Here is a 27,825-nt window from a genome sequence, read left to right on the forward strand (position 1 = left end):
GGCCTCCCTCAGTTCCTGGCACCATCAGCTGTGTTACCAGGATCTCTGCTAAAGCCGCGTAGTGGTTCCCCCTACTAAAGCTGTGGGGTCCCCATTCTGGCAAAGTCACATGGTTCTCTTACATGTCCACAGCTGTGCAGCTGTCCTTTCTATTGCCACCGCTGCATGGTTCTCTGCAGTGCCACAGCCGAGTGGTCCTCTCTGAACAATGGCTGTGGGAGTTTCCAGTCTGCCAAAACAGCATAGTTCTCCCTCTAATGGCTGCTATGTCTGGATTTAAATCCCTGCGCCAGTCTTCCTCTGCAGCCCCATTTCTGACTCCTCCCACAATTGGCTACACTTGCCAGCACTCGCATATCCTTCCAGCTTTACTGGGCTGCCATTGTGGGTCTGGGCAGGCGTGGCCCCATGTCATGGAGCTAATCTTCTCCAACCTCCCATGCAGGTACTGTAACTCCGGGGACCTGACGCCCAGTTATGTCTTGGTGGGGAAGTCACTTCCATTCCCCTGGCTCAGAGCATGGCCACAGCTGTTTAACATATCTATGTAACCAGGTAAGGGTTATAGGTATGTTAAATGACGACCCCAGAGGTTAGCTGCAAAGCTGCTGCTATGCAAAACAGCTCTCAATGACCCTGCTCCATTTGTCCCTTCCCCCAACCCACACCTGTGGAGGGGTGGTGGTGGTGAAGACATCCTAATATTTCCTGGACACCTTGGGTTCTGGACCCCATTCCAAATCTCTATTTGGAGCCCCCCTCTTGGCTGCACCCTGTTACAGCAGAAGAACACCATGCAGTTTTGGGGTGCTCCCTTAGTCCCCGTGGCCTGGGAAGCAGGAGAGACTTTGCCTGGAAGAAGGGTGAAAGAATTCTTGCCAGTAGGCCATGAGAAGGTGCCACATAGCTTTGGATTAATTAGAGATCCTGCCTGGATGGTGATACAGCTGATGGTGCCAGCGGCCTGAAACACTGACATTTGCTTCTTTTCTGGAGTTATGGTACCCAGAATTAGGGCAGGGGTAGAAGGAAGCACTGTGGGGGTCTGTGGGTAGCAAAAAAGGACTTTGATATTTTAATGAAGGCGTTAGGTCACTACTTTGTCTGTGTAGCATTAAATAAACATTTCCTTTCCTTTTCACAAATCTCCAGCATTCAGAGACATCTTTCCTATAGGCGATGGACAATCATACCTAGTGGGGGGTCCTTTCAGTAATAGTATACCGTATCCCCCTTGGCCCTGTGTGTGTGGGTGTGTTCTGTAAGTTTTTGGCAACTCTGGGTGGGTCAATAATTGCTCCCCCATCTGTTCTGTAACATTACTGGGAATGGAAACTGTGACCTTTTGGTTCACAGGCTGGCAATCAATACACTGAGTTATACCAGCCAGGACCATCACGAAAACTTTAAAACAACACTTGTCAAGAAAGGATAGCAATTTAACAAAACACCTATAAGCATAAAGGTTCTTTTATTTTCATTTTGTTTGCTTTGGTTTTCTGTACACATCATTTTGAACTATCTGTCTGTGAAGGGATTAAGTTTGAAACAGCTCATCCAGTCCTGAGGCTACCCAATGTTCAGGCAGCACGGAGAAAGAGGCCTAGGCCTTTGAGGTTATTTACAAGTATTTCATCATGACAAACCATTCAAAATGTGCAAATGTGGTAAATGAGAACACATAGTTCATTCAGGATGGTTAGACAATGAAAGGCAATGTATTTCTCAATTAAATATAAATGGTTACTCTAAAGCCATAGTTGAGTAGCTCAGTGAGTTAGAACATTGTCTCGCTACACCAAGGTAGCTGTTTTATTCCTGCTCACGCCACATTCAACAATCAACCAATGATCCCTGGCTGGTGGGTCTCAGTGGATTGAATCCCAGCTTGTAAACTGAAAGGCCACAGGTTCCATCCCCAGTCAGGGCACATGCCTGTGTTGCAAGTCGGGTCCCCAGTACAGGGTGTGCTAGAGGCAACCACATACTGATATTTCTCTACCTCTCCCTCTAAAAATAAAAAAAAAATAACCAATGAATGCATAAATATGTGGAACAAAAAATTTGTATTTACCTAACTCTCTGTCTCCCTCTTTCTCTTAAAATCACATATCAATGAATGTGTAAGTGGAAACAGAAATTGTTTTTCTCTGTCCTCTTTCCTATTTATAAAAATAAAAAATTTGAAAAATATGAAAAATAACTAACAATGTTAAAGAATAAGGAAAGTTAAATAGAAGGAATGGGGAAAATATAAAAAGGGAATTCTTGATATCAATATTTCAAAGTGGTACAATTGTTGGAGATAAAGTGCTCCTATCTGCAGCCTTGACTTTGGGAAGTTCAGGTAGATCAGTTGAAAAAACAAAACGTTGCCCTGAATGGTGTGGCTCAGTGAATTGAGCGCTGGCCTGTGAACCCAAAGGTTGCTAGCTTGATTTCCAGTCAGGACACATGCCTGGGTTGCAAGCCAGGTTCCCAGTAGGGGATGCTTGGGAGGCAACCACTCATTGACATTTTCTTCTCTTTCTCCCTCCCATCCTCTCTCTAAAAATAAAGAAAAAAAAAAACCTTAAGAGAAAAGAAAATGTCACTAAAAAAAGATGCAAGAACAAAAAAAATTGTTTCACTGAAAACCTCCCAGTGAGCTTCCTGGATGTTTTGTTGTAGTAAAACATATTCCTAGATTTTGTTTGGCTTATCACAATAAAAGTTTATTTTTCTCCATGCTATAACCATGCATCTTATATCTTATACCTACATCAAACTTAATATTAAATGGCACAGATGAGTAATCACACCAGAGGTTGACAATTGTAATATTAATTATATAACAGGGCAGCTTCCATCAAAAATTTTTCCTGCCTTTGTTCTCACTAAATACATTTACTTTTTCCAATGCAATTACTTAATTTATTCAATGCTCTACTTTAGGAGGGTTCATATTAGAAATACAGGTAGGTTATCAGCCTCCTAATTTAGGTCATTAATAAAGAGAGTGGTTTCAAAAATATTTAAATACAAATCCACAAACTCTCTACATGGGTTTTCTTCCCACCACTGCCCAACCCATCCATGGACTACAGGGTGCCCAGGGTAGGACTCCCTAGAAGAATTCATTCTGTGTACTCTTCCAACTAGAGGAAGAAGTACTGAGCCAGATCTTGAAAAATGTCATATCTGGCATCTTGTCTGTTTCAGAACACTGTTATAATTTTGTCAAGTACCCATTAGAATTGAAGGGTTGTAAAGTAAACTCAAAGCCAGAGGCAAACTTTACTCAAAACATCATTCCATCTGTATCCCCTGCAGCTGCACATGCTTGAGTCACGGTGGGGGGGGGGGATACATTTACTTTTCCCTTCAAAAGAAAATTTAAAGTCCTAGACTTCAGTGACAAATAAACATAAGTGTCTAATAAGACTCCCCCTGTTCAAAAACCTATGTAGGATCCTCCTCACATATTATGGTGGTACACAACAAACACACCTCAATAAACCTCCACATTCAGAAAAATAAGGAAAAAAAAGAAAGGTGGTACTCAGAGGTCTCTAGTCCACAGCAAATGTACAGTTTTGCCAGGCAGAATGTAGTACACAGACCTATTTCTAGGCACCAGAGGGAGGAATGACCTTTTTCTTAACTCCAGTTCTCCTGGGAATACAAATCTAGTTCTTTCCTTTGTTCCTGATGTCACCTAGTCACATCTAAGGATACTAGAAACAATGCCTTTAATGTAAAATAAGCCCTTTCCCCAGCTACCTATTCCAATAAATACTAAAAGTTTCAAGGATTATTTGAAGTTTATCAAGTCACAGTGATTTTTATAGTACTTTATAGAACTGTAAACTGTACAACAGTACTTTTAAAAGATTTTATTCATTTATTTTTAAAGAGGGGAAAGGAAGGAGAAGGAAACATCAGTGTGTGGTTGCCTCTCACGTGTACCCCCGCCTTCACTGGGGACCTGGCACACAACCCAGGTATGTGCCCTGACTGGACCCTTGGGTTCACAGCCCAGGCTCAATCCACTGAGCCACCCCAGTTAGGGCATATTTTTTTTCTTTAAATAGCATTCTATGTGAAACATAACAGCTCCATTTATTATCTACACCCACCACTTTTAGCAACACACATCTGGCTTTTTAGGTTTATCTCAGGGTCCTTGTGATTCTCATGTGTCCCAAAAAGTATAGATTCCGATTTGGATTTGTGTCCAAAGGAGTAACTTCAGGGGAACCATCTAAATCAACTGGAATCTGACTTTAATAGGCATTAGGATCATATCCTTGATTTGGGTTTTGTCAAGGTTTTGAGTTTTAACCTCACATTGACCCTAAAAGTACCTTAATGTTAAATTTTAAGAGTCAGGGATGAAACAGTTGTACCTTTTAGATCTTTCTTGCAAATCAGTTCCAAAGTTTTTGATATCAGGACTATTAAAATATTTCACATGCAGTGGAGAAATTAAGGTGACTTACAAAAGAACATATAGTCATTGTTTTGGAAAGAGAACAAATTCCTGGTGGTGGACACTGGAGGTCACTTGCCACAGTAACAGGACCACAAACACCACTTTCACACCTAGGTGTGCTGGATCTGAATGTGAACATCACTCATGAAGAATGTCAGGACACCCTGAGGTGAAAGAAGACTATCAGTCACAGCAGTTTTAAGTATGTCATTTCAATAATTTTAATAGTCTGGCACAAATAACACACCTTTTTAATTACAAAATCTTTTAATACACAATCATAAGTATTTAATGCTATATAATGCAGTATCACTCACATACACAATGTATTTTAGATGAAACATTCAAATTGCTTGTCCATCTTATGCGAGACATTCATGTACCCTAACAACCACACTCAAGCAGGCATTACTTCTAATGGACCCTGTACATTTAATTGTGACTCTGTGAACTACTGTCTAGAGCATGAAATTGTGGGAAAATGTAGTGGCAGTTTAAGGCTCCTAGTTACAGAAAATAAAAGGCATACCAGCAATATCATCGAGTGCCTTAGCTGAACTCTAAAACAATCACATGTCATCTCTATTGTATCTGTATCATAATGTTCCAGTAGGTACCATAAAATATATCAACAATGGAGAATTTTTTCACACGAATGTCTCGTCACTGAAGAAATTCCTAGTGACATAACTGCAGTGCATTACCAAGTAGTATATTGTTACCTACAAGTCTGAGCAAGGCTAAATATATGAACCTTGAAGTTGATAAACATATCAACTTCATCTAACTTTATTAATGAAAACAGTAAGTTCACATCAGCTAAACAGAGCATGTCAAAAGGATTGTGTCACCATTTGTCAACATACACATTACAATCATTAAGCGAGAGTTTCTGTCCTTGTGATATAGTGATCTCATAGCAGTTTTCTTTGGTTTTGGAACTGGAAGCTAATTATTTAGCAAATACAGATGAACAGTTTCATGTACTTGGGGACAAGGTGTCCATACTCTCTCACATATCCCTGACCACTTTTTTGTTCTAACCACACCAGTTAATATTCATCAATTCTATCTGACTACCCTGAATATATATACATCAGGATTTTAATACATTGATGTAATAGTTTCTATAAAGGGTATCTTGGTAAAGTACTTAATGTTTCTATTTCTTACATTAATGCCAAAAAGAAAAGACACCCTGCATGGAGACATGCAACAAAAGTCTGAGTCAACCACAAAGGGCATCTCCATTTAGAGTTTCTTCACACATTGTGCATTCCAATGTCCTCAGTCTTCTACGGAAAAGTACATGAGTGAAACCCACCTAGTATACAAGAGTTCGCAGATATGTTGGGCAGCAACAATGAACCCCATTATTTCACACACATATTACGAATAAAAACCTAGTAGCATGAAGTGATATGAGATTGGAACCACATGAGTACTTCCTTCTCAAAATATCTCAACTGCTGTCAATACATAATAGGATACATATCCAAAACCCATCTCCTAGATGTTTGGAAATACACTAAAAGGTAATTGTTTATGTTTTTACACTTTGGATGATTCTCTATAGTAAGAATTCTGATTTGGAGCAATACCTGAAAACTAAGTATCATTCATTAATGTTTTACTGTGAATTCTCTGATATTTTGAAAGTTTTTCAATTATATACTTCCCTAAGTTTTTTTATATCCCAACAGCAATTTTCAGGCATAAATTCTACGGGTTCTTGTGAACTGCATATTTTTGACAGCTGGTCATTCTTTATTATGAACACATAATTCCATCTCAGTGTGCATTCCCTGAGAGACAGTATGGCTGTAATTTAGCTACACAGTTTCCTACAATCTTCTTTTTAAAGTTTTATCTAGTGGGAATTCTTCTTAACTTTTTAAAAAGGGTTATACAGGCTGGGAAGTAGTTGTGCTGGAAGCATTAGATGGTTGGAGTTGGGCTTGGAACACAGATGTGTATATTGATCTGTACTAACACTTTTCTATTACAGTAATCCTGTTTTCCATTTTGGTACACTATAGTCAGGACTGAATGTGTTAGATGATATGTAAGAATCTTCTCCAATCTGAAAATCCCATAACCCTCACCCCTTTCTTACTTAAACATTGTTATGATGATTTAGAAGAAAGTTTTTGTCAGTTAATCTTCATATCTGTACTAATCCTTCTTCAAGTTGGGGTGGGGGATGGTGACACAATTTAGTATATCCTAAGATAAAGTCTGAGTGCAAAATAAATAAATATTCTTTAGTTTAAAAAATAAGATTTTTCCCTGGCTGGTGTAGCTCAGTGGATTGAGCACAGGCCTGCAGAGCAGAGAGTCCCTGGTTCGATCCACAGTTCAGGGCACATGCATGGGTTGCTGGTATCCAGTAGAGGGCATGCAACAGGCAACCACAAAATGACTTCCTCTCCCTCTCTGCTTCCCTTCTATCTAAAAATAAGTAAATAGCTAAATTCCTAAAAAAAAAGAAAGAAAGAAAGAAAACACAAGATTTTATTTACTTTTATAGAGAGGAGAAGGGAGGGAAATATTAACATGGGAGAGATGTGTTCATCAGTTGCCACTCCCATGCCCCCAACTGGGGACATGGTCCCCAAACCAGGCATGGGCGCTGACTGGAAATGAACCAGCAACTTTTCAGTTTGCAGGCCAGTGCTCAGTCAACTCAAGCCACACCAGCCAGGGCTCTAGTATGAATTTTTATATATCAAACAAGCTGTGAATACTGAAAAAGTGTTCAACATGCTTTTCATTTGCATTGTTTTTATTTACAATTAACTCTGATGTTGACTCAAGTTTCAATACTGGTTAGAGCTTTGCAACATTTTAAATATATTGGTTATGCTTCTCTCCTGTATGAATTATCAGATGTGAATTAAGGTATGAAGGAGGATTAAGAGCTTTGCCAAATTCATTATATTTTTAAGTCTTCTCTGATGTTGAATGACAGTTGAACAATGGTGAAAGGTATTGTCAAGTTTTTCAAATTTCCTTGTTTCTCTGTAGCATAAATTCTCCTATGTTGAGGAAATACTGGGCACAGGTGAAAAGCTATGACCCATTCCCTACATTTGTAGTTTTTATCCTCTATGAATTCTGTGATGTCAGTAAGGTATGAGGACAGCCTAATGGCTTCACTACATAATATACATTATTTCCAGTATGAATATTCTGACGTTTAGAAAGGTGAGAGGACTGGCTAAGCCCCTTACCACATTCTCTACATTTATAAGACTCCTCTCCAGTATAGATTCGCTGATGTCGATTAAGATTTTAGGAACACCTAAAGGCTTTGCTACATTCTCTGCATTTACAAGTCTTATGTCCCATTTTAAATCTCTGATGCCAATTAAGTTTTGAGGATGGGCTAAAAGCTTTCTTTCATTCTCTGTATTTATAAAGCTTCTCTCCAGTATAAATTTTCTGATGTCTAGTAGTGTTGAAGCCTTCATAAAGTCTTTGCCACATTCTCTTCATTTTTAAGTCTTCTCTCCAGTAGGAACTTTCTGATGTTTAGTAAGGGTTACAGACTTGCTAAAGGGTTTACCACATTTTTCTATATACACAAGGCATCTCTACAGGATGAATGATCTGATGTTGAGTAAGGTATGCAGACTGGTTGAAGGCTTTACAGCATTCTTACTTCCATAAGGCTTCTCTCCCATATAAATTTTTCATGTTTAGTAAGGTGTTCAGACTGCCTAAATGCTTTACACATTCTCCACATTGATAAGGCCTCTCACTAGTATGAATGTTCTGAAGTTGACAAAGATATGAGAACTTGCTAAATGCTTTACCACATTCTCTACATTTATAAGGCTTCTACCCCAAAAGTAATTTCTGATGCTGATTAAGTTTTGAGGACTGCCTAAATGCTTTTCCATATTCTCTGTATTTATAAGGTTTCTCTCTAGTATGCATTTTCTGATGTTGAGTAAGATTTAAGGACTTGCTAATGGATTTACCACACTCTGAACATATGTAAGGCTTTCCTTCAGGATGATTTCTTTGATGTTGAATAAGGGTGGAGGAACACCCACATGTTTTACCACATTCTCTACATTTATAAGGCTGTGTCCAGCATGACTTTTCTGGTGCTGATTAAGTTTTGAGGACTGGGCAAAGTCTTTACCACATTCTCTACATTTATAAGGCTTCTCACCCGAATGAATTCTCTGATGTAGATAAAGTGACGAGCCCCAGGCAAAGTCTTTACCACATTCTCTACATCTATAAGGCTTCTCCCCAGTATGAATTCTCTGATGTTTAGTAAGGCTTGAGGAATCTGTAAAGGCTTTACCACATTCTCTACATTTATAAGGCTTCTCTCCTGAATGAATTCTCTGATGTTGACTAAGTTTTGAGGACCGGGCAAAGTCCTTACCACATTCTCTACATTTATAAGGCTTTTCTCCCGAATGTATTCTCTGATGTTGATTAAGTTTTGAGGACCGGGCAAAGTCTTTACCACATTCTCTACATTTATAAGGCTTCTCACCTGAATGAATTCTCTGATGTAGATTAAGTGATGAGTACCAGGCAAAGTCTTTACCACATTCTCTACATTTATAAGGCTTCTCCCCAGTATGAATTCTCTGATGTTTAGAAAGGACTGAGGACTCCATAAAGGCTTTACCACATTCTCTACATTTATAAGGCTTCTCTCCAGTATGAATTTTCTGATGGTAAATAAGGGCTGAGGACTGGCGAAATGATTTATCGCAGTCTTTACATTTATATGGCTTTTCTCCAGTATGAATTCTGTGATGGCATTTAAGTTTTGAGGACTGCTTAAAAGCTTTACCACACACTCTACATTGATAAAGCTTCTCACCAGTATGAATGTTCTCATGTCTTGTAAGGTCTGACAACCACATAAAGGTTTTATCACATTCTCTACATTTATAAGGCCTTTCTCCTGTATGAATTTTCTCATGCCGTGTAAGGTATGACAATTTGCTAAAGGCTTTACCACATTCTCTACATTTATAAGGCTTTTCCCCAGTATGAATTTTCTGATGTTGAATAAGCCCTGAGGACTGGCTAAAGGCTTTCCCACATTCTATACATTGATAAGGCCTTTCTCCCGTATGAATTCTCTCATGCCGCTTAAGGTATGACAACTTGCTAAAGGCTTTACCACATTCTCTGCACTGGTAATGTTTCTCCCCAGTATGAATTCTTTTCTCATGTGCACTAAAACGTGAATGCCTTGTAAAGTCTTTGCCACACAATTTACATTTGTAGAATTTCTTTCCCATATGACTTTTCTGATGTACACTGAGATCTGAAAGCCAACTGAATGTTTCTCCACATTCTTTATATTCATGATGGCTTTCTACAGTCTGGCATTTCTTAAGTCTATTTTGATTGAGTGTATGACCGAAGACACTGCTACATTGTACACATTGGTAAGTGACTTCACTGGTACCAGTATTCCCTTGTTTAATGTGATTGGAGGACTGCTTCAAAGACTGGACACATCTACCTTGTTTGTGTGTTTCCTCCACAATAGGAATAACCTGATGTGTACTGTAATTTGACATTTTGTCAAAGAGTTTTTGGTCTTTATAATGGTTGTCTGGAAGCTGAAGATTCTGATGTCTGTAAGGATTAAAGCCATGGTCAAAATTTTTCCAATGTTCATTACCTTGATAACTTCTTTCTTCACTATATGTACTCTGGTAATTAATGAAGACAAACAGACAATTAGTATCAGCTTTATTTTCATTACACATGTACACTTATTCCCAAATAACTATTCTGTGACATCTACTAAACAATGTTTGTTGTATGTATTAAAAAATGTGCCCAGCCATGGAGGGTGTGACTGGTTCGTTGAGCACTGCTTCACAAAGTGAAGGCTTTCCAGTTCTAGTCCCAATCAGGGAGCTAGCCTGGATCGTAGATTCCATCTACTGTAAAGGTATGTGCAAATGGCAACCAATTGAGGTTTCTCTCACAAAACAATGTTTGGCTTTCTCTTTCTCCCTCCCTTCCCCTCTCTCTAAAAAGGAATCAATTTTTTTAAAAAATCATTCCCTTAGCCCTGGATGGCATAGCTCAGTGGATTGAGCTCGGGCTGGGAACCAAAGTGTCCCAGGTTCGATTCCCAGCCAGGGTACATTCCTGGGTTGCAGACCAGAACCCCCAGCAACCGCACATTGATATCTCTCTCTCTCTTTCTCTGTCTCTCTCCCTCCCTCCCTCCCTTCCCTCTCTAAAAGTAAATAAATAAAATCTTAAAAAAAATAAATAAAAATAAAAAAATAATTAAAAAATCATTCCCAAGTATACAACATGATACATATTTAAATATGAAAACAACCCTTATTTTTCAACAAAGGATAATCAGTCTTTAATGAAAAGAATTATTATATTTAAATTATCTATGTGCATTATATATCACTAAATTTTAGAAAGCACTGACTGAAAATTTAATCTAAATCTACAATTTAATCAATTCTAATGATTATTCCTAGCATGGATTATATGAGTTCCTAAATGTCCTAACTGCCTTTGCAAGTATATATACACACAGGAAATTGTTTCTAGTCTTCACATTTAGAAACACATATATCTGCATTGTCACTTACTTAAAGTAGGATATTTCCCTAATGTGTACCATTTTTTTTTAATGTGTACCATTTTTGACCTGTAGAGGTAACAAGGATTTTTTCAAGGAATAACTGTCCTAAGTTAGTTAAGTTCCTTTTAACATGCTTTTTCCTCATCACACACTTTCTTATTAGGCATTCATTATATTATCAAAGGCACACCTTCAGTATCTTACCAGTATTACTTTAGAGAAAAAATCTTCTATCCTTGGCTTTCTCAACAAGGCCTGGTTGTCTTCAGATGACACAGCTGCAAGATACAAAATAGTTTCACAGCTTTGACACTCTCGGGAGCATATACTGACCCTACCAGCAGGTTTTAACCACATTCCATTTTTGAGTACTCCTAAAGGAAGTTAAATGTCCAAAGCAAGAAAAGGTATAATGAGAAAAAGTCACATCAAAAAGTTTGTATTCAAGAAAAAAAATCCACTAATGAAAAATTCAGCTTTTTTCCTTGGTTGCTTAAAGACTGGTCACCATCATCAATAACACAGTAAATGTCCTGACCACCAAGTTCAAGACCAGTAGACTACCTCATCAACCAATCATAATGTTTTTCACACTACACAGACAACAGCATGGAAGAAATTTGTTTTTTATGCTATTTCTTATCTGATGTTTGTTCCTAGGCACTTGTAGGTATGAGAAAGGACAGCCAAAGGTAGGGGATGATGGGAGAGGAAACCTAAAACCTCATTTGCAAAATGTTCTTACTGTGTGTTTCAGAGATAAGTCTTAATCCTTTTTATACAGCAGGTATTCTATAAATGTATGAATACAAAAATGTATGAATACAAAAATGTATAGTATTTAAATAAATGAAGCAGATATCTTTACTTTTATTAAGGGAATGGTCTTTGTAGTGTGATTTTGTTCCTGCTGATCACATTGTGGCCTACATCCCTGTGATTACAGAGAAAGGCATGCAAAAAAGAGAAAGAATTGTCCTTTTCATTAAGGATGTAGCATGTATTGATATAATTTCCTTTCCTTCTAGGGATATGGAACTGTTGATGAATTACTTCTAGCTGATTGCTTAGAGTTGGAGTTCTGGTCTCCATTCTTTTCACTGATTTCCTGGCCACTCTATGTCTAAGGGTAATGACTCTTGTGATTTATATTGCCTGTCAGCATAATATATTTAATTGAAATGGAATTTTGACTCTTGATAGATTGCACCAGAAAACCAAGAAACCACAACCAGAGCTACAGGTGATATTTTCAATTATGAAGGATCATAGTTATATGGTCTATTTTGTGAAATACTACTTCGTCACCCCAAATGTCAGCTTTATGTGTAGATTCAGAATCCATTTTGGAGGTGGCAAGACAACTGGCTTTGGCTTGATTTATGATCCAATAGATTACACACACACAAAAAGATCCCAAACATAGACTTGTGAGGGGAACATCGGCCAGCTAGGTTCCCTCTAGGGACGAATATACCCTGAGCACTTCTCTGACATGGCTTATGTTATGCTTGGGAAATGCAGGGGGACACAGCACACGTGCATACCTTTTATCAGTCAATGTTGAACAAGGCTATAGTCATAAAACACTAACACTATCTATACATAAAAATTGAAGAAACATAGAAATCTTTTCCAGTTGGGGTCTGTGAGATATCCTGAGGCCAGACGGCTGTAAAGGCATATATGAGTAGGAGTAGGAATAGGAGTTTCTCTCGTTATGCCTTGAACTCAAACATCTGGGTTATACCTATAGGTCTTATCTCTGAACACAGCTGGCTTCAAAGGACAAATATGTACATTTTAGGCCTGATGCCCACGGGACCCTCCGAGTTACAATCGAGTCATGCCTGTGACCTGTGTTATGACCTGGTTTTCCAGGGAGACTTAGAGCCCCTTTCAGAGCTTGCTCTCAGGGAGCTACAGTCTCTGAAACCACACAGAGCCATCCCCAACAGACTTGTATGAAATGACCTGTATGTGAAGAAGAAGACCTCAAGAAAACAGAGATAGGTACATAAGAACACAATGAAGAAAGTCAGGGGGCCTGCGAACGCCGATATTGGCGCTAACAAAAAAAAAATGAGTCAAGATTCTTCAGTGACTTTATCAGTGGGAACTATGGAGATTTTTCACAAGAGGATTAAAAACTAAGAACTTAAAAAACATTTATTCCATGATCATACATTGGAATGATAAGAGTGTAAGCCATCCATCAGTAGTACCCCAGGTGATCTAAACATGTAAAGCAATACCGATCAAAACCCAATGACACTTTTGGCAAAAATAGAATAGTTCAGCCAAAATTAAGATGGGGGCTGACTGGTGTAACTCGGTGGGTTGAGTATGATTCCCCCAAAAAGGTGGCCCATTCAATTCCAAGTCAGAGCACGTACCTGGGTTGTAAGTCATCTCTCCTTTGGAAGCAGGACAGATGCAACCAAGTGATGTTTCTCTCGCATATTGATCTTTCTCTCCCTTTTTTCCTCCCTCAATACCCTCTCCATAAAACTATATAAATAAAAGATTTTTAAAAACATTTCAAAGCTTCTCTTATTAATAAAGTATATAAAAACCACTAAGGCAGATGTAAATAAATAAGCATGGTGCATGAAAGATTTTACATACAACTTCTCCTATATAAGGTCAAAGGAACTTCCACAAGGAGGCCAAACACAACCAAATAAGAAAAGGATATTCACATCATCAAAGACTGGTGAAAAAACTGGTTGTTCATGTGTAAAATAATGAGTCAAGTTGGACCCCTACATAAAATAATATACAAACAGTGAATGAGAATGGAAGAAAAAATTTAACATAAAACCAGTAACTGTTAATCTACTAAATGAAAAGGCATAAAAAAGATTTTGACCTTTTTTTTGCACTGTAACACCAAAAGAAAAGGTAAACAAAGTAAACAGAAACAAATGGGATTATACCTAATAGAAAAACTTCTGCACATTAAGGCTAATCACCAGTGAGTGAAAACCACAACCTGTGGAATGGAAGAAAATTAGTGCAAAGCATATATTTTCTAAATCTTTAGCATTCTCAATATATAAAGTTATCTTTAAAAAAACACCATGATAAAAGAAGTAACACAATTTTAGAAATGACCAAAGACATCTAGTTAGCTAATCTATAAGAAAAACGTCAGGGACACACAATGAGGACAGACAGATTCTTTAATAAGTTATGCAAGAGAAACTGAACTAACACACAAAAAAACGTAACTAGACCACTTTGCCATGTACCAAAATATACTGAAAATGGATTAAAAAGCAGAATGTAAGACCTGGAACTATGAAAACACTGGAATAAAAAGATAGACAATGAAATCTCCTATACATCTTACAAATATGTGTACATCTGTAGGTAGATACAGCAATCAAAAAAAAAATAAACAAATGAGACTACAACAATATAAGTTTTTGCACAGCAAAGGAAACCATGAACAAAACAAAGAACAAATAACCAATCTACCAAATAGGGAAAGTTATCCACCAATGATGCTAAATATCCAAAATATATAAAGAACTTACACAACATTGAAAAAAATCAAACAATCTCATTAAAAAATGGTAGATGTCCTGAATAGATATTTCTTGAAACAGGACAGAAAGAGGGCCAATAGACATATGAAAAGATGTTCAACATCATTCATCATCAGAGAAATGCAACTTGGACCCACAACGAAATACCATCGCACATGTTACAGGATGACAATTTCAAATAAATCAACAAACGAGCACCAACAATGATAAAGAGAAATGACAACGCTCATGCAGCCACTACAAAAATAAGAAGGTTCCTCAAAAATTGGCCAACAGGTACCACAGGACACAGCAATTCCATTTCTGGGGAGTCACTCAAAGAATATGAGCATATAAATTCAAAGCAGTGTATGAACACCCATATCAAATGCAGCATTCTTTACAGTAGTGAAGATATGGAACTGAAAAAAATTACCATTGCTAACTGGTAGTGTATGATTTGGGAGAAATTAAAAATGTTATTTTAGTTGACATGTAACGTCAGAAAATGATTATCTCATCACATCCCTCTTCATGATGTGACTCTGTATGTTTATGCTCTATATTCAAAAAATACAACTGCAAACAGTGTATTTTGTGGACTATAAGACATACCCACCCACTTGACCCCCAAATTTGAGAGGAATAATGGTTCTTAATGCTGCTGTTGAGTTCTGTTTACATTTACATTGCTGAAATATCATGTTATTTATATCATTAAATATTTTACCACACTTTTTGCTTCAAAAAATTTTTTCCTGTTTTCCTTCTCTAAAACCTAGGTGTGTGTTATGATCCAAGAAATATGGTAATCTCCAAGTTATTGAAGCGATCTTCATGGTATACAGATCACACTTTTTCAAGATATATTCTTAACCATCTTTGTTTTTCATTATGTATTATCAACCTATATTAAGATTTAAATTCCCATGCCGTAACTAAAACATTAAGGAAAAAAATATATGATACTCATCATGAGAGAAAGAAAGAGAATCCACAAGCTAAGAAAAAAATATTTGCTAAAGATCACATATACAGGATTACATGTAACATACAAAGATATTTTTAAACTCAACAGTGACAAGAAAACAAACCTGACTAAAATGGCTCAGATACCTTAAAAGAAAGCACACTAAAAAAGATATATAGATAGAAAATCAGTATCTGAAAAGAACTTCCACATCTTAAGTCAGTAAGGAAATGCATAGGAAAACTAAACGAGCAGTGCTGACAACAGCAAATGCTGCTGTAGATGTGGGGCAACTGGAACTCTCATTCATTGCTGGTGAAAATGTAAAATTGTTCAGTCCCTAGGAAACAGTTTGGAGGTTCTAACAAAACTAAACATACACTTATTATACGATCCAGTAATTGTGTTCCTTAGTATTTAACAAAAGAACATGAACTTCATTTGATCAGGATGGACCAATTTAACTTCATAAATGTCACGAATGTACTATTCAGGTGGGAGCACTGAGAAAGGATGGGGGTTATGTATGTGTGAGTTCTTATTAACTTTTACACAACTTGGCAGCAAAGCCAAAACTGCTCTTTGAAAAAGTCATTCATAGACCTTCCTCTCTGATGTATGTTTACTCAAGTCTCTGTGTCTTTCCTATGGTTCTTTACACAGGTCCAAGAATCATGTGTTTGCATTCTCTACTAAAACACACACACACACCCTGTATGTATGTATGTATGTATGTATGAATTGTGTATATATATTTATATATATCAATTCACAATTAAGATGATCAGTATAAAAAAAAAACCCAGAAACAATATTAAGTGTTTTCCAAAAATGTGGAGAAAACAGACCCTGTACATAACTGAATGAAAGATAAATTGGTACACACAGTATCAATAACAAGTTGGATATAAAACAATTAAAACTAGAATTGTTTTCTAATTGCATGCTTCTGCTTCTGGGTATTTGTCCAAAAGAATTCAAAGGAGGATTTGAGAGAAACATTGGCACACCTGTGTTGACTATAGTACAATTCACAAAAGCCTATAAGAGATGGAAGCAACCCCAATGTCTGTGGATAAATAAAGAGATTAAAAAAAATGTACTATATACATACAGAGGAGTTATATTCTGTTAGCAAATTGGAAAGAATCTTAACAACACATAGCACAATGACAAACACAGAGGACGTTTTTTACATGAAGCTCACAAGTCACAAAGACACAGATAATATAGGGTGCATTTAGGTAAGTAATCTAATGGAGTCCACCTCACAGGAAAAAAACAAAGATAATTACCTGAGCCTTGATTTTAAGACAAATGATGAAATGTTTAATGTACACTGAGACATTTCTGTCACATGAAAATTGCAAGAGGTCACATGTACAACAAAGGGATATACTTCACATGATTGGACTATAAGGTTACAGATGGTTAGGATGCTAGATTGGGGGGAGGGCTCTGGCAAAGATGGAGGCATAGGTAAACAGCTTTGCTGCCTCACACAAGCTAAAGAAGTATAACAACCAACAGAAAAACAAAAAACAAGCAAAACTGCCAGAAAATCGAACTGTATGGAAGCCTGACAACCAATGAGTTAAAGAAGCAGCATTAATCTGGACTGGTGGGAGGGATGGAAATGCACAGCCAGGGCTAAGAGAACTTGCAGTAATTGGCGGCAGCAGACAGGGGGGTGAGGTGATGGCTGGCAGAAGCACAATCCCACAATCAAGTGCACATATACCAGGAGGAACTGGGGAAAGAAACAGACACTGTAATCTAGGGTTCCAGCATGGCAAAAGAAAGCTTCAAATCCTCTGGCTGTCAAACCTGTGGGGCTTGCAGAGGTGGGGGAAAACTGTCAGTCCTATAGGAGATTCTGTTGGAGGGGCCAATGGGGTCCTAGAATGTACACAAGCACACACACCCACCACCAGAAGGGCACATTCACTTTCTGGATAGTGGGGGAAGTGACTGAAAACAGGGAGACCGGACCAAACAACATTGTTCCCTCCCTGACACTTTCACTGCACACAGTGCCACAATGCAATGAGGTGGGTTCCCCACACTACCCAATATCTCAGGCTCTACCCCTTAAGCATGACAGGTGCACAGACACCAAGAAATATGACCAAATGAAGGAAGAGGTCAAAAATCTACAAAAAGAACTAAGCAACAAACAGACAGCCAAGCTATCACAGGCAGACTTCCAAACACTGGTAATCAGGATTCCCACAGAGATGAATGAGTATGGGTGCAAAATAAAGGAAGAAGTGAAGGCTATACAAAGTGAAATAAATAAAAATATACAGGGAACCAACAGTAAAGGGAAGAAAAAACAGGACTCAATCCAACAATTTGGAACAAAAGGAAAACATAAATATTCAACCAGAACAGAAGGAAGGAACAAGAATTCAAAAAAATAAGAAGAGGCTTTGGAACCTCTGGGACAAGTTTAACCATTCCAACATCCGAATCATACAGGTGCCAGAAAGAGAACAGCAAGAGCAAGAAATTGAAAACTTATTTGAAAAATAATGAAAGAAAACTTCTCCAATTTGGAGAAGGAAATATAAGTCCAGGAAACTCAGAGAGTCTCAAACAACTTGGATCCAAACAGGAATACACCAAGACACATCAAAATCAAATTACCCAAGATTAATGATAAGGAGAGCATCTTAAAAGCAGCAAGAGAAAAGGAGACAGTTGCCTACAAAGGAGTTCCCATAAGCCTATTGCCTAACTTCTCAAAAGAAACCTTATAGGCAAGAAGGGGCTGGAAAGAAGTATTCAAATTTATGAAAAGCAAGAATCTATACCCAAGATTAGTTGGTCCAGCAAAGCTATCATTTAGAATGGAAGGGCAGATAAAGGACTTCTCAGATAAGGTCAAGTTCAAGGGCTCATCATCACCAAGCCCTCATTCTATGAAATGTTAAAGGGATTTATCTAAGAAAAAGAAGATGATCAAAAATATGAACAGTAAAATGACAACAAACTCACAACTATCAACAACTGAGCCTAAAGAAAAACAAGAAGAAAAACAAACTAAGCAAACAACTAGAACAGCAACACGATCACAGAAATGGAGTTCACAGGGAGGGTTATCAGTGGGGAGGGGGTGGGGGAACAATGGGGGAAAAGGTACAGGGAAAAAGAAGCATAAATGGTGGGTACAAAACAGACAGCAGAAGGTTAACAGTATAGGAAATGGAGAAGACAAAGAACTTACATGTATGACTCATGGACATGAACTAAGGGGAGGAATGATGGAGGGAAGCGGGGTTCAGGGTGGCAGGGGATAAAGAGGAGAGAAAAATGGTACAACTGTAATAGCATAATCAATAAAATATACTGAAAAAAAGATGCTACATTTGTGCTCACATGATTTTTAACAAATTTTAAAACACAATGTTTCTAAAAGAGATACTTATAAAACTTTCCAAAATTATATTCAATTTAGGGATATTTTCATCTCACAAAAGAGAATTACAAATTCACCCATGAACCAATATAAAGTTAACCCTATTATAGTAACTACACTGGACAAAACAAATGTTGACCATTAACAAACCACATAAAGAAACAAGATACCATATTTTTTCCCATGTATACTGTGCCCTGTTTTGCCTAAATATTTGAGAGAAAACTAAAGATGTACACTATACATGGGTAGCACCTGAAATAACTGATTTTTCAGATTCTTGTGTTTTATAACTATTTGTTACATAAAATTTCCTATACCATAGGAAATTAAGCATATTAAGCATATGCTTAATAAGAATATATTAAGAACATTTAGCATATTAAGAACATGCTAGAATTCCTTTATGATACAAAAAACAAATAACTAAATATAAATCAATACAGAACTGAATTAAAAAACTGAAATAAAACATACTCTTTTCCTGAAAGCTTGGGCAGAGTATATGGGGGTGCATTATACACAGGAGCTAGTTACACATGGCAGAATATGGTAAGTCATAAAAAACATAAGGTTAAAAACAGACAAATGTGCATATAATTTTAATGGCAAATGACATATGGCTGATTCATATTTTCATTAAATCCCAGTATATTAAGTGTACTGAGTTGAAAACTATCACTCACTTTTCTAATATATGAATAAAAACAAAAACATAACTCAACTAAATTTGGGGAATCATTGAAAAGGAAACACGATGGAAAACCAGGGAGGATTATAGCTCAATGAGACTGAGAGATGCTGACATCCAAGTCTTCCTCCTACAGGGCTTGACACAGACTTATTGGGACTCACAAGCTCTGATCTCTAGCCTTGGGACAATAGATTGAAAGGTGCTAGGGACATTCAGGGAGGGACTCAACTGTCTGGCTTCAGGGCTGAGGCAGAAGAAGCAGCTTTCACCCACACAGAAGTCCTGTCTGAGGCCATTATTCCCTTGCTGAGCCCTCTCTACCACAGAGATAGTAGGAAGGTACCATATCTGAATCTCCGAGTACCTGGCTAGTGCTATAGCCCTGTCCTAGTGATTCCCTGAGACCTGGCCCCATTCAACTTGAGAACCCATCCAAGCCACATCCAGTGGCTTCTCCACACAAATGGCCCCTCTTGCGTCATGGTTCAGACTCTCCCAAATCTTTCAATCAAGCTGGATCTGGTATATGCACATCCTGTACCTCTCACTCAATGGCCAAATGCCAGCACTACCCACAGCTGGCCTTGGATCACATCTTGCCCTCTCTGGGGACCCTACAAACCCAGCTGAATTAGGAGCCATCTGCACATCTCTCTGTAATGTGTTCCAGGTGATCCTGGGCAATTCAGAGGTGGTGGCTGACCTTGCACCTCCAGGGAGGACCCACAGCCAGTGGACAGCTTAAGTCCATGTTAGACTGCCACCCTACCATTTCTACAAGCAGCACACTCAAGGGGCAGAATCAGTGAGCACCAAAGCACCACCAAATAATTTTAAAAATATGAAGTACCTAATAATTCTGTAACTCCCTTCTTACCAAAGGATAGTGAGGAAGAAATCAGGTGACAATAGAGACTTTCCTACATGGTGGGCAGTGTTGTCAAGTCAGCTTATGGCAGTAACTTACTGAAGAACTTTATGAGGTAAATAAACACAGTAAACTACTCTCACGTGAAGGAGTTAAAGCATACACTGTAAACTTCTTATGGTGTTTGATACTAAGCAGAAGGACATTTTGAAGTGAAACAAAAACTTAGATTGTCTCATTTTGGGTGATGTATCTTGCTGTGATGAAATCACTGAGTCAGTCTAAACTTGGTAGGGTCTCATTTGAAGACTCCATAGTATTAGATTTTATAAACCAGAAAACATGACACCTGTTCCCAGAGTTCTTGGCATTTCTGTACCAAATTCCAGGATCTCAACCTTTTTCTTCATAATCACTTTCCATGAAAAAAAAGGAAAAGTTAAAAAGAAAAAAGCTTAACATACATTTCACAGCAACATACACAGATGTTCCTGGGTTCCCAAAGCAATGCAAGACAAGCCAGAGCACGGCAGGTCTCGCAAGTGAAGGAAAAGACTTTGGCCCCAAGTGCTAACAGCATGAGAGAGGTCACCGGACATGTTCCAGACAAACTGGCCATCTATGACAGCAGCACAACTAGACCTGGGCTTCTCAAAATCGCATCCACGGAAGCACAGCTTCCCAAACCACACCTGAAGGTCAGGCTTCCTCCATGACCTTTGGGCCTCTCACCTGTGTCATGTGCTTCCCCATTCCCACCTACCTGGAGGGGCAGATACCATCTTTTCCCTGTTTATAATCCAGCACTCCTTCATTTGCTCCAAAAAGGTGACCAGAACTGGCTTAGAGACAAAAAGACCTGTTTATATGAAAAAGAATCATTCATTAGCTTTGAGGAAATTTTCCCATTTTCCATTCCACTTTCTTCTCAGGTAACTAAACTGGTAATATAAAATATTCTAGAAAATGATTTTTCCAAAATACTGTTTTCAGTAACAACTTAATTATTCTAGACCACATGTAAAGTTTTCAGACACTAAAAGTTTCTAATTCACAGAGTTCACGAAACTTTTTCTTTCTACATTGGATAACCTCCAATTTCTCCATTGAGAGCAAGAATCTGAAGTGCTCCCACACAAAGCAGAAGTCCCTAGAAGATGTTAAACTAACAAAGAAAACGAAATCCCGCAGGTGAAGCAGGAGGTCTGAAAGGAAGTCATCCTCACCCAGGGAGACCAGGGTCCTGTAGTTCTCCAACATCACATCCACGTACAACTTCCGCTGACCTGGGTCCAGGCATTCCCACTCCTCCCAAGACAAATCTACTGACACGTCCCTGAAGGTCAACAATCCCTGAAACAGCACAGTTCATAATGTCATCTAACAAGCAAATAGTGTTAGCAGAAGTGGTTTTGAGCTAAAAGAGTATCCTGAGTTACTTACTAATATCATTTTGACTCAGGTATATACTCTATTGTATTTTCAAACACTGAGAAATGAGGTTGACTACCACAAACCCTAAACAGAGACTTTACTTTTTGGGAAAATAAACTTTAAAGTGAAGGCATCTACACAGGCATATGTATGTGAGTGTTGTATTCATATCATCCAGAATGAGCTGTGTACATTTCTCAGCTACAAAAGTCATGGTGAGTTGAAAGTATAAGTACTTTTTCACATTTAATTCAGACAAGAGAGAACGGAAGATTTGTACAACTGCAGATTCTGATACAGGAGTTCTGGGATGGGTCCTGTGTTTCCACATCTTTAACGAGCTCACTTTCTACTACTGACAGCAATGTCTCTGGTCCATGTGCCATACTTCTGAACAGCACACAAAAGAATACACAACTCATACATATCTTGAAACTGAAAAAGTTTTATAAAATTTACAGTTTTTAAGAAATAAGAAACAACAGTCAAAATACTATTTGAAAATTCTCTATAAGTAATCTTAGAACAAAATTACTCTTCTTGTGTTAGAAGAGTATTTTGTGAAACATATAGTAAAGAGTAGAGCTAATTTTTTCTCCAAAGTTGATGTACAATTTTCCAACAAACACAGGCAAATACATGTAAAGAGACCTCATGACTATTCATTGGTGTTTCTGTGACTGAGAAGAATGCAAACATCTGAGGAAAGTAAGAAGCCTAAATAACTGAAATGTTAACATTTTATGCACACAAACTGACGGATATATGGAAACTAGGAACAAGTGAAAAGTGACAGAAAACAGAATTTTCATGTCAATGATATTAAAGTTTTTGATTCTGTAAATCTCATAAATCTAATTGTGGATAGTGCTCTTTATGTTTTACAAACACAATAAGGAAAGGAACATACATAAAGTTAGAGCTACTATTTCTTAGTTTTTTATTTCTCTTAACATTTTGTGTATCATTAGTGGAGAGCTATTATCTTAGAAATTTAACTGAATTGAAAATACACATATATTACTCTTGTAAACCTTATTCAAACTATAAAAACTAACAAACAGGATATATCTGTAACATGAGTGTGGAATATAATCAAAATTTATAGGAACAAAGCCTGATTAATTAAATCTTCCACATCAAAAACCAATTATCTGAGCGCGGGCTGGGAACCAAAGTGTCCCAGGTTCGATTCCCAGCCAGGGTACATTCCTGGGTTGCAGGCCATAACCCCCAGCAACCATACATTGATGTCTCTCTCTCTCTTTCTCTCTCTCTCCCCCCCTTCCTTCCCTCCCTAAAAATAAATAAATAAAATCTTTAAAAAAATCAGTGTTAAAAAAAAAAAACCAATTATCTCTAGGAAATAAAGTACAGCCTTCATTTTCCAAGGTAAACAGAAACTAAGTAGATGGGAAATGTGATGGTTTTTGCATATCTCTCAGTAATTCCTTTGTAGATCCTTGTTAATTACAAAGAGAAACTATTACTCTATACTGAAGAGAGCACTTCAGTCAGGTGAATATAAACTGGACTGGAAAAATAGATATCAGCTGAGTGAGGCACACAGAAGGACATGTCATCACTGCTGTGACATTACTGGCAAAAAATACAGAAATAAAAAAATCATTATTTGAAAGTGATCACAAATAAACTTTAATTTTTGCAAATGTAAGTGCATATGTATCTCCTACCTGTTGACACAAATACTGTAGTGCATTTAAATAGCAAAACTTTTGTCTCAAACTAGTAACCAAGTCTCTTCTTTGTCAGAACTTTCCGAGCTATCCTCACCAGTAAATTGTGCATTCTTACCCCTGATCTACAGAGCTGATGTTGCAGCCACATAAACCTAAAACCTCCATGTCCCTTCTTCACCAATAGCCAAGCTTCTGGCCCATCCTAAGAGGGATACTGGACAAGGGTGCCTTCCCAGGTTGATTTATCACAGAGGGAATATTTTCAGTAGTTAAAGGTCATTAATTCAGGATGGGAATTCTTTGTGTCCTTGGGGAAAATGGATAATGAAAATGTAGAGAAGGCTCTGGGCAAAGGAAATAAGTGTACAAACTGCTGATCTTGACAATCATAAGAAACAAAGGAAAAAATAAGTAGAATAAAAAAAACACCTCACTAGTCAGAAACATCAGAAGCAGAGAAGGAGCTGGTTCTAAATCCACTGACGTTAGGAGGAAAAGCAAACATAGCCTCTCTTCTCACCCAAGACACATCGTTTACCTGAGAAGTAGCCATGTCCTCGTGGTCCTGCTCCTGCTCTTGGTTCTTTTCTCAGGTGATGACATGCAGAGGAGTCACATCTGCATTTTGACAACGTACCTTCAAAGGCCTCAACACAGCCCCTTTTTCTGCTTCCACCACACTCACAAGCAAAAGAAACCTGGAAATGCTGAAAAGGCCACTTTCTCCAGTCCTTTATCAAAGGAGAGTCAGGTATACAGAGCTCCCACATGGAAACCACACTGAGTTTTCTTTCTTCTTTTTAGGTGCTCTCTTCTCCCACAGATATTCACAAACTCCTACAGATAGAAGAACATGCATTGCTCTCCTGAACCTCAAACCCAGCAGAGCTCCCTATTACCTTCCCTAACCAAAGCCTGCTTCTCACTCTTACAAATGCATCAGGGCACGCCTTGTCCTTCCCATTCTCCTTTGTTCCCCCTCTGAAGATAACCTTTGCCCTTTCTTTCTCCTAAGCTCCAGGGCCCATCTTATGACTCTTGTCTCTGGTTCCCTGAGCCCACTTCTTCTACCTTTGACTTTCTAAATAAAATTTTTCTTATTAAACAACATGCATGCCCTAGCCAGGTGGCTCAGGTCGTTGCAGCATTGGTCTTTCATATGTTGGAACTGGATGTTTCCCTGGGTTGGAACAATTCCAACATATAAAAGGTTGTGGGTCCTGAGACCATAACCTTTCCTGTGGGTCCAGGACCATGGAAGGTCAGGATACTTACCTAGGTTGTGGATTGGATCCCCAATCAGGACCCATGCAGGAAGGAGCACATAGCTCTTTCTCTTTCACATTACTGTTTGTCACTTTCTCTCTTTTCCCCTCTCTCTAAAATCAATAAGCATACCCTCTGGTTGCAGATTAAAAGAAATGTACTCCAGAGCATTTCCTGCTAATCTCTGGACTTACCTGAGCATTACCTGGAGCACCTCATTAAACAATGATGCTCCACCCAGAGCAGTTGTCCAATTCTGTGGATGATGACACAGCTGGTGTCATTTCTTAAAACTTTTCTGGTGATTTAACAGGAATCTGGAGGGAAACAGTTTAGCTTTAATAAGCATGCAGACCCCTAGGGAATTAGGGCTCCACTAAGTTATAATTCTGCAGGTTTGCAGTAGGGCCCATGAAATGGCATCTTGATCTAATTCCCTCCTGGTGCCTTCGTTGCTCCCCCAGAGCTGTTTGCTGTAGCACTGGGCCAGATATATCACAACCAGCACACCTCAGACCTCTGGATACAGGGAGGACTTTAGGCAGAAACTTCTAAAACAACAGCCCTAGTCAAATTTTTTTTCTTTTCCAGGAAATTACAAAAAATTATTTTAAAATCACAAAATGATAAATGCAAGTTTTCATGCTGAAAGCTTTAAAAATATTAGCTATGAAAATATGTTCATCAAATTACACAATCAATAGATGGCCTTTCTGGGAACCATGTTCAGGTCAATCCAGTCCCTCCTTCAGTATTTTCAGAGAAAGGATAAGAGGGACACGAGGGGAACAGCTCCTTTGTGGCTCACAGTCACTAATTCAATGAGTCACAAAAGGGAAGGAAAAAGCTGTAGAATATTAGACAAAGTCATGACTTGGTTCTGATCAGTGTTAAGATCACTGACATCTTAAAAAAAAAGATCATTGACATTTTTACAAAGTACACACTGAAATAATCTAATATTGAAGAAGTATCACTGGATGTTCCAACATATGATAAACAGAAAAGATGCAGGGCTCAGAAATGAAACTAGACATAACGTATTTTAATGGAAGAGTGTGTGGAATTTGGTTTGTTTGTTTGTTTTTACTGTAATGACTTCTTTGATCAAAGTATGGTGACAGACTCAGTCATTTCTTGTCCCAGGTCACCTCCCTCTTGCCATTCCAGGATATGAGAAAGGACCCAACACTGGCATACAAGTCTCTGCCCTCTCAGTGAATAAAGGTTGCAATTGGAAGCAAACTATTATAAAATTTATGAGCCTTATAAACTGGAGATTTGTAATTATCATTCAACTCTGTTTAGCTGAAACAACTCAGCAAATGTTAAACTGAATAGATTATAAAGCCACAGCCCATAAATCACAACTTAATCCTCCACATCCCATCAGCTCATCACTCATCCACATCCAGGTTGCCCTTCTTCCTGCTACTCTGTATTTCTATGCATTTCTCTGTATTTCTGTTTCTGTCTCTTTCCTGTTTCTCTGCACTGTTGTCCTTTCCCGTTTTCCCTCCCCCCTCGAGATCTTTCTCTTTTCTTCCCTATTCATGTGCTTACACCTGTTCCACGAAACTCTTGTAGCCTATTTCACCTTCACTTGCTCTTTCTCCATAGTTTTGATTGCTCCCATCTCTGTACACGTTTGAGCCCCGCCCCCCACATACCTGTGTCCCCTCTGCTGCCCATTACAGTCTGTACTGTCACCCTGCCCCCTAGCTGGCTGACTGTCAGTGCTGCTCCTCCCTCCAACCCCTTTCCGTCCGTCCTGCTCTCGCTGCCCCAGCTGCTCTCCTCAGAACCACTCCCTCCGTCTGCGGCGTCTTGCCCTTTGCTGCTCCCACCTCTGCTCAAAGGCCCCTCTCTCCCTGTCAGCTCCCCGGTATCCTTGGCATTTCTTCCCTCTCTTCCTCCTCAGGGTCCTTTTGCCACTTACCTTTCACTCCTACGTCGCGGGTCGCGGGCCCCGTCCCTCCCACATTCCCTGCGTTGTCGTCTCTTAGGGCCCCTCACCAACCTTTTCTCCCCCTCACGTGTCCATCTCTGTCATTCCGTCTCCGGATCCCCTCAGAGGCTCGTTCCACCGTTTTCCCTGCCACCCCTTCGCCCTCACCGCTTCCACAAATCCCCTCCCCAGCGTGTGGTGGGTCACTTCTTCTGGGGACACCGTATCTTCCCCTCCTAAGCCCCACCATATGGAAAGTATGCTCTTCCTGGGATCTGGGTCTCTTATTAAACTTGTTGGGGGGTTACTTGGGGGAAGGGGGTGGACTGCAGACTATCAGAACTGGCAATCCTGTCTCTAAGGACCAAAAGCGGCGAGGCGACGGGAGGGGCACGAAAGATTTGACTACACTGACCGAGTCTGGCTCGCGAGACTTTAAAAGGCCTGGGGTGGGAAGGCTCCCCAGGGGAAAGGCTTTCAGCAGGAAAACCACGGAGCAGGGGGTGCCCAACGGCCCGAAGGCGGAAAGACCGCGGGAGGAACGGCCTCGGAGTTTCCCCAGAAACAAACGCGGGGCGTCTACGAGGAGCGTCTCACAGGGACGCGGGACTCACCGCTGGAGGAGGAACAGGTCGGAGATTTCTACGTCTGTACTGCCCCTCAGGCTTCACCTGCTCGGAAGATGGGCTGAAGAAATCAGGTTTCAACCAGAAGAACAGGAACAAAGAAGAACCGCGTGACCGTGGCTACCCCACAGCCGTTTCAGGGTCTATAAAAAGCTGCGCATGCTCCTCAGCTCAAAAGCTGGGCGGGGCCGGAGCCCGACCTGAGTGAATGCTTCTGCAGTAGGCCGCAGAGGCGGGCTGGACAGTAGCAGTCCTGCGCGGGGAAACGAGAACGCCGGGGA

General features: G+C 39.1%; 1 protein-coding gene across 1 annotated transcript; it reads right to left on the reverse strand.

The window, feature by feature from the left end:
* Positions 1 to 7,262: 7,262 nt before the first annotated feature.
* Positions 7,263 to 27,721, reverse strand: LOC114511106 (zinc finger protein 883-like). The gene is given in 8 exon segments (XM_036013224.1): positions 7,263 to 7,923; positions 8,425 to 8,571; positions 8,574 to 10,176; positions 11,289 to 11,362; positions 21,334 to 21,429; positions 21,797 to 21,923; positions 24,243 to 24,541; positions 27,533 to 27,721. Coding segments are annotated over 7 exon segments (2,109 nt in total). The 5' UTR covers positions 24,258 to 24,541; positions 27,533 to 27,721; the 3' UTR covers positions 7,263 to 7,876.
* Between the last annotated feature and the right edge of the window lie 104 nt (positions 27,722 to 27,825).

Source organism: Phyllostomus discolor, chromosome 12 (assembly GCF_004126475.2).
Source record: "Phyllostomus discolor isolate MPI-MPIP mPhyDis1 chromosome 12, mPhyDis1.pri.v3, whole genome shotgun sequence".
Taxonomy (NCBI): domain Eukaryota; kingdom Metazoa; phylum Chordata; class Mammalia; order Chiroptera; family Phyllostomidae; genus Phyllostomus; species Phyllostomus discolor.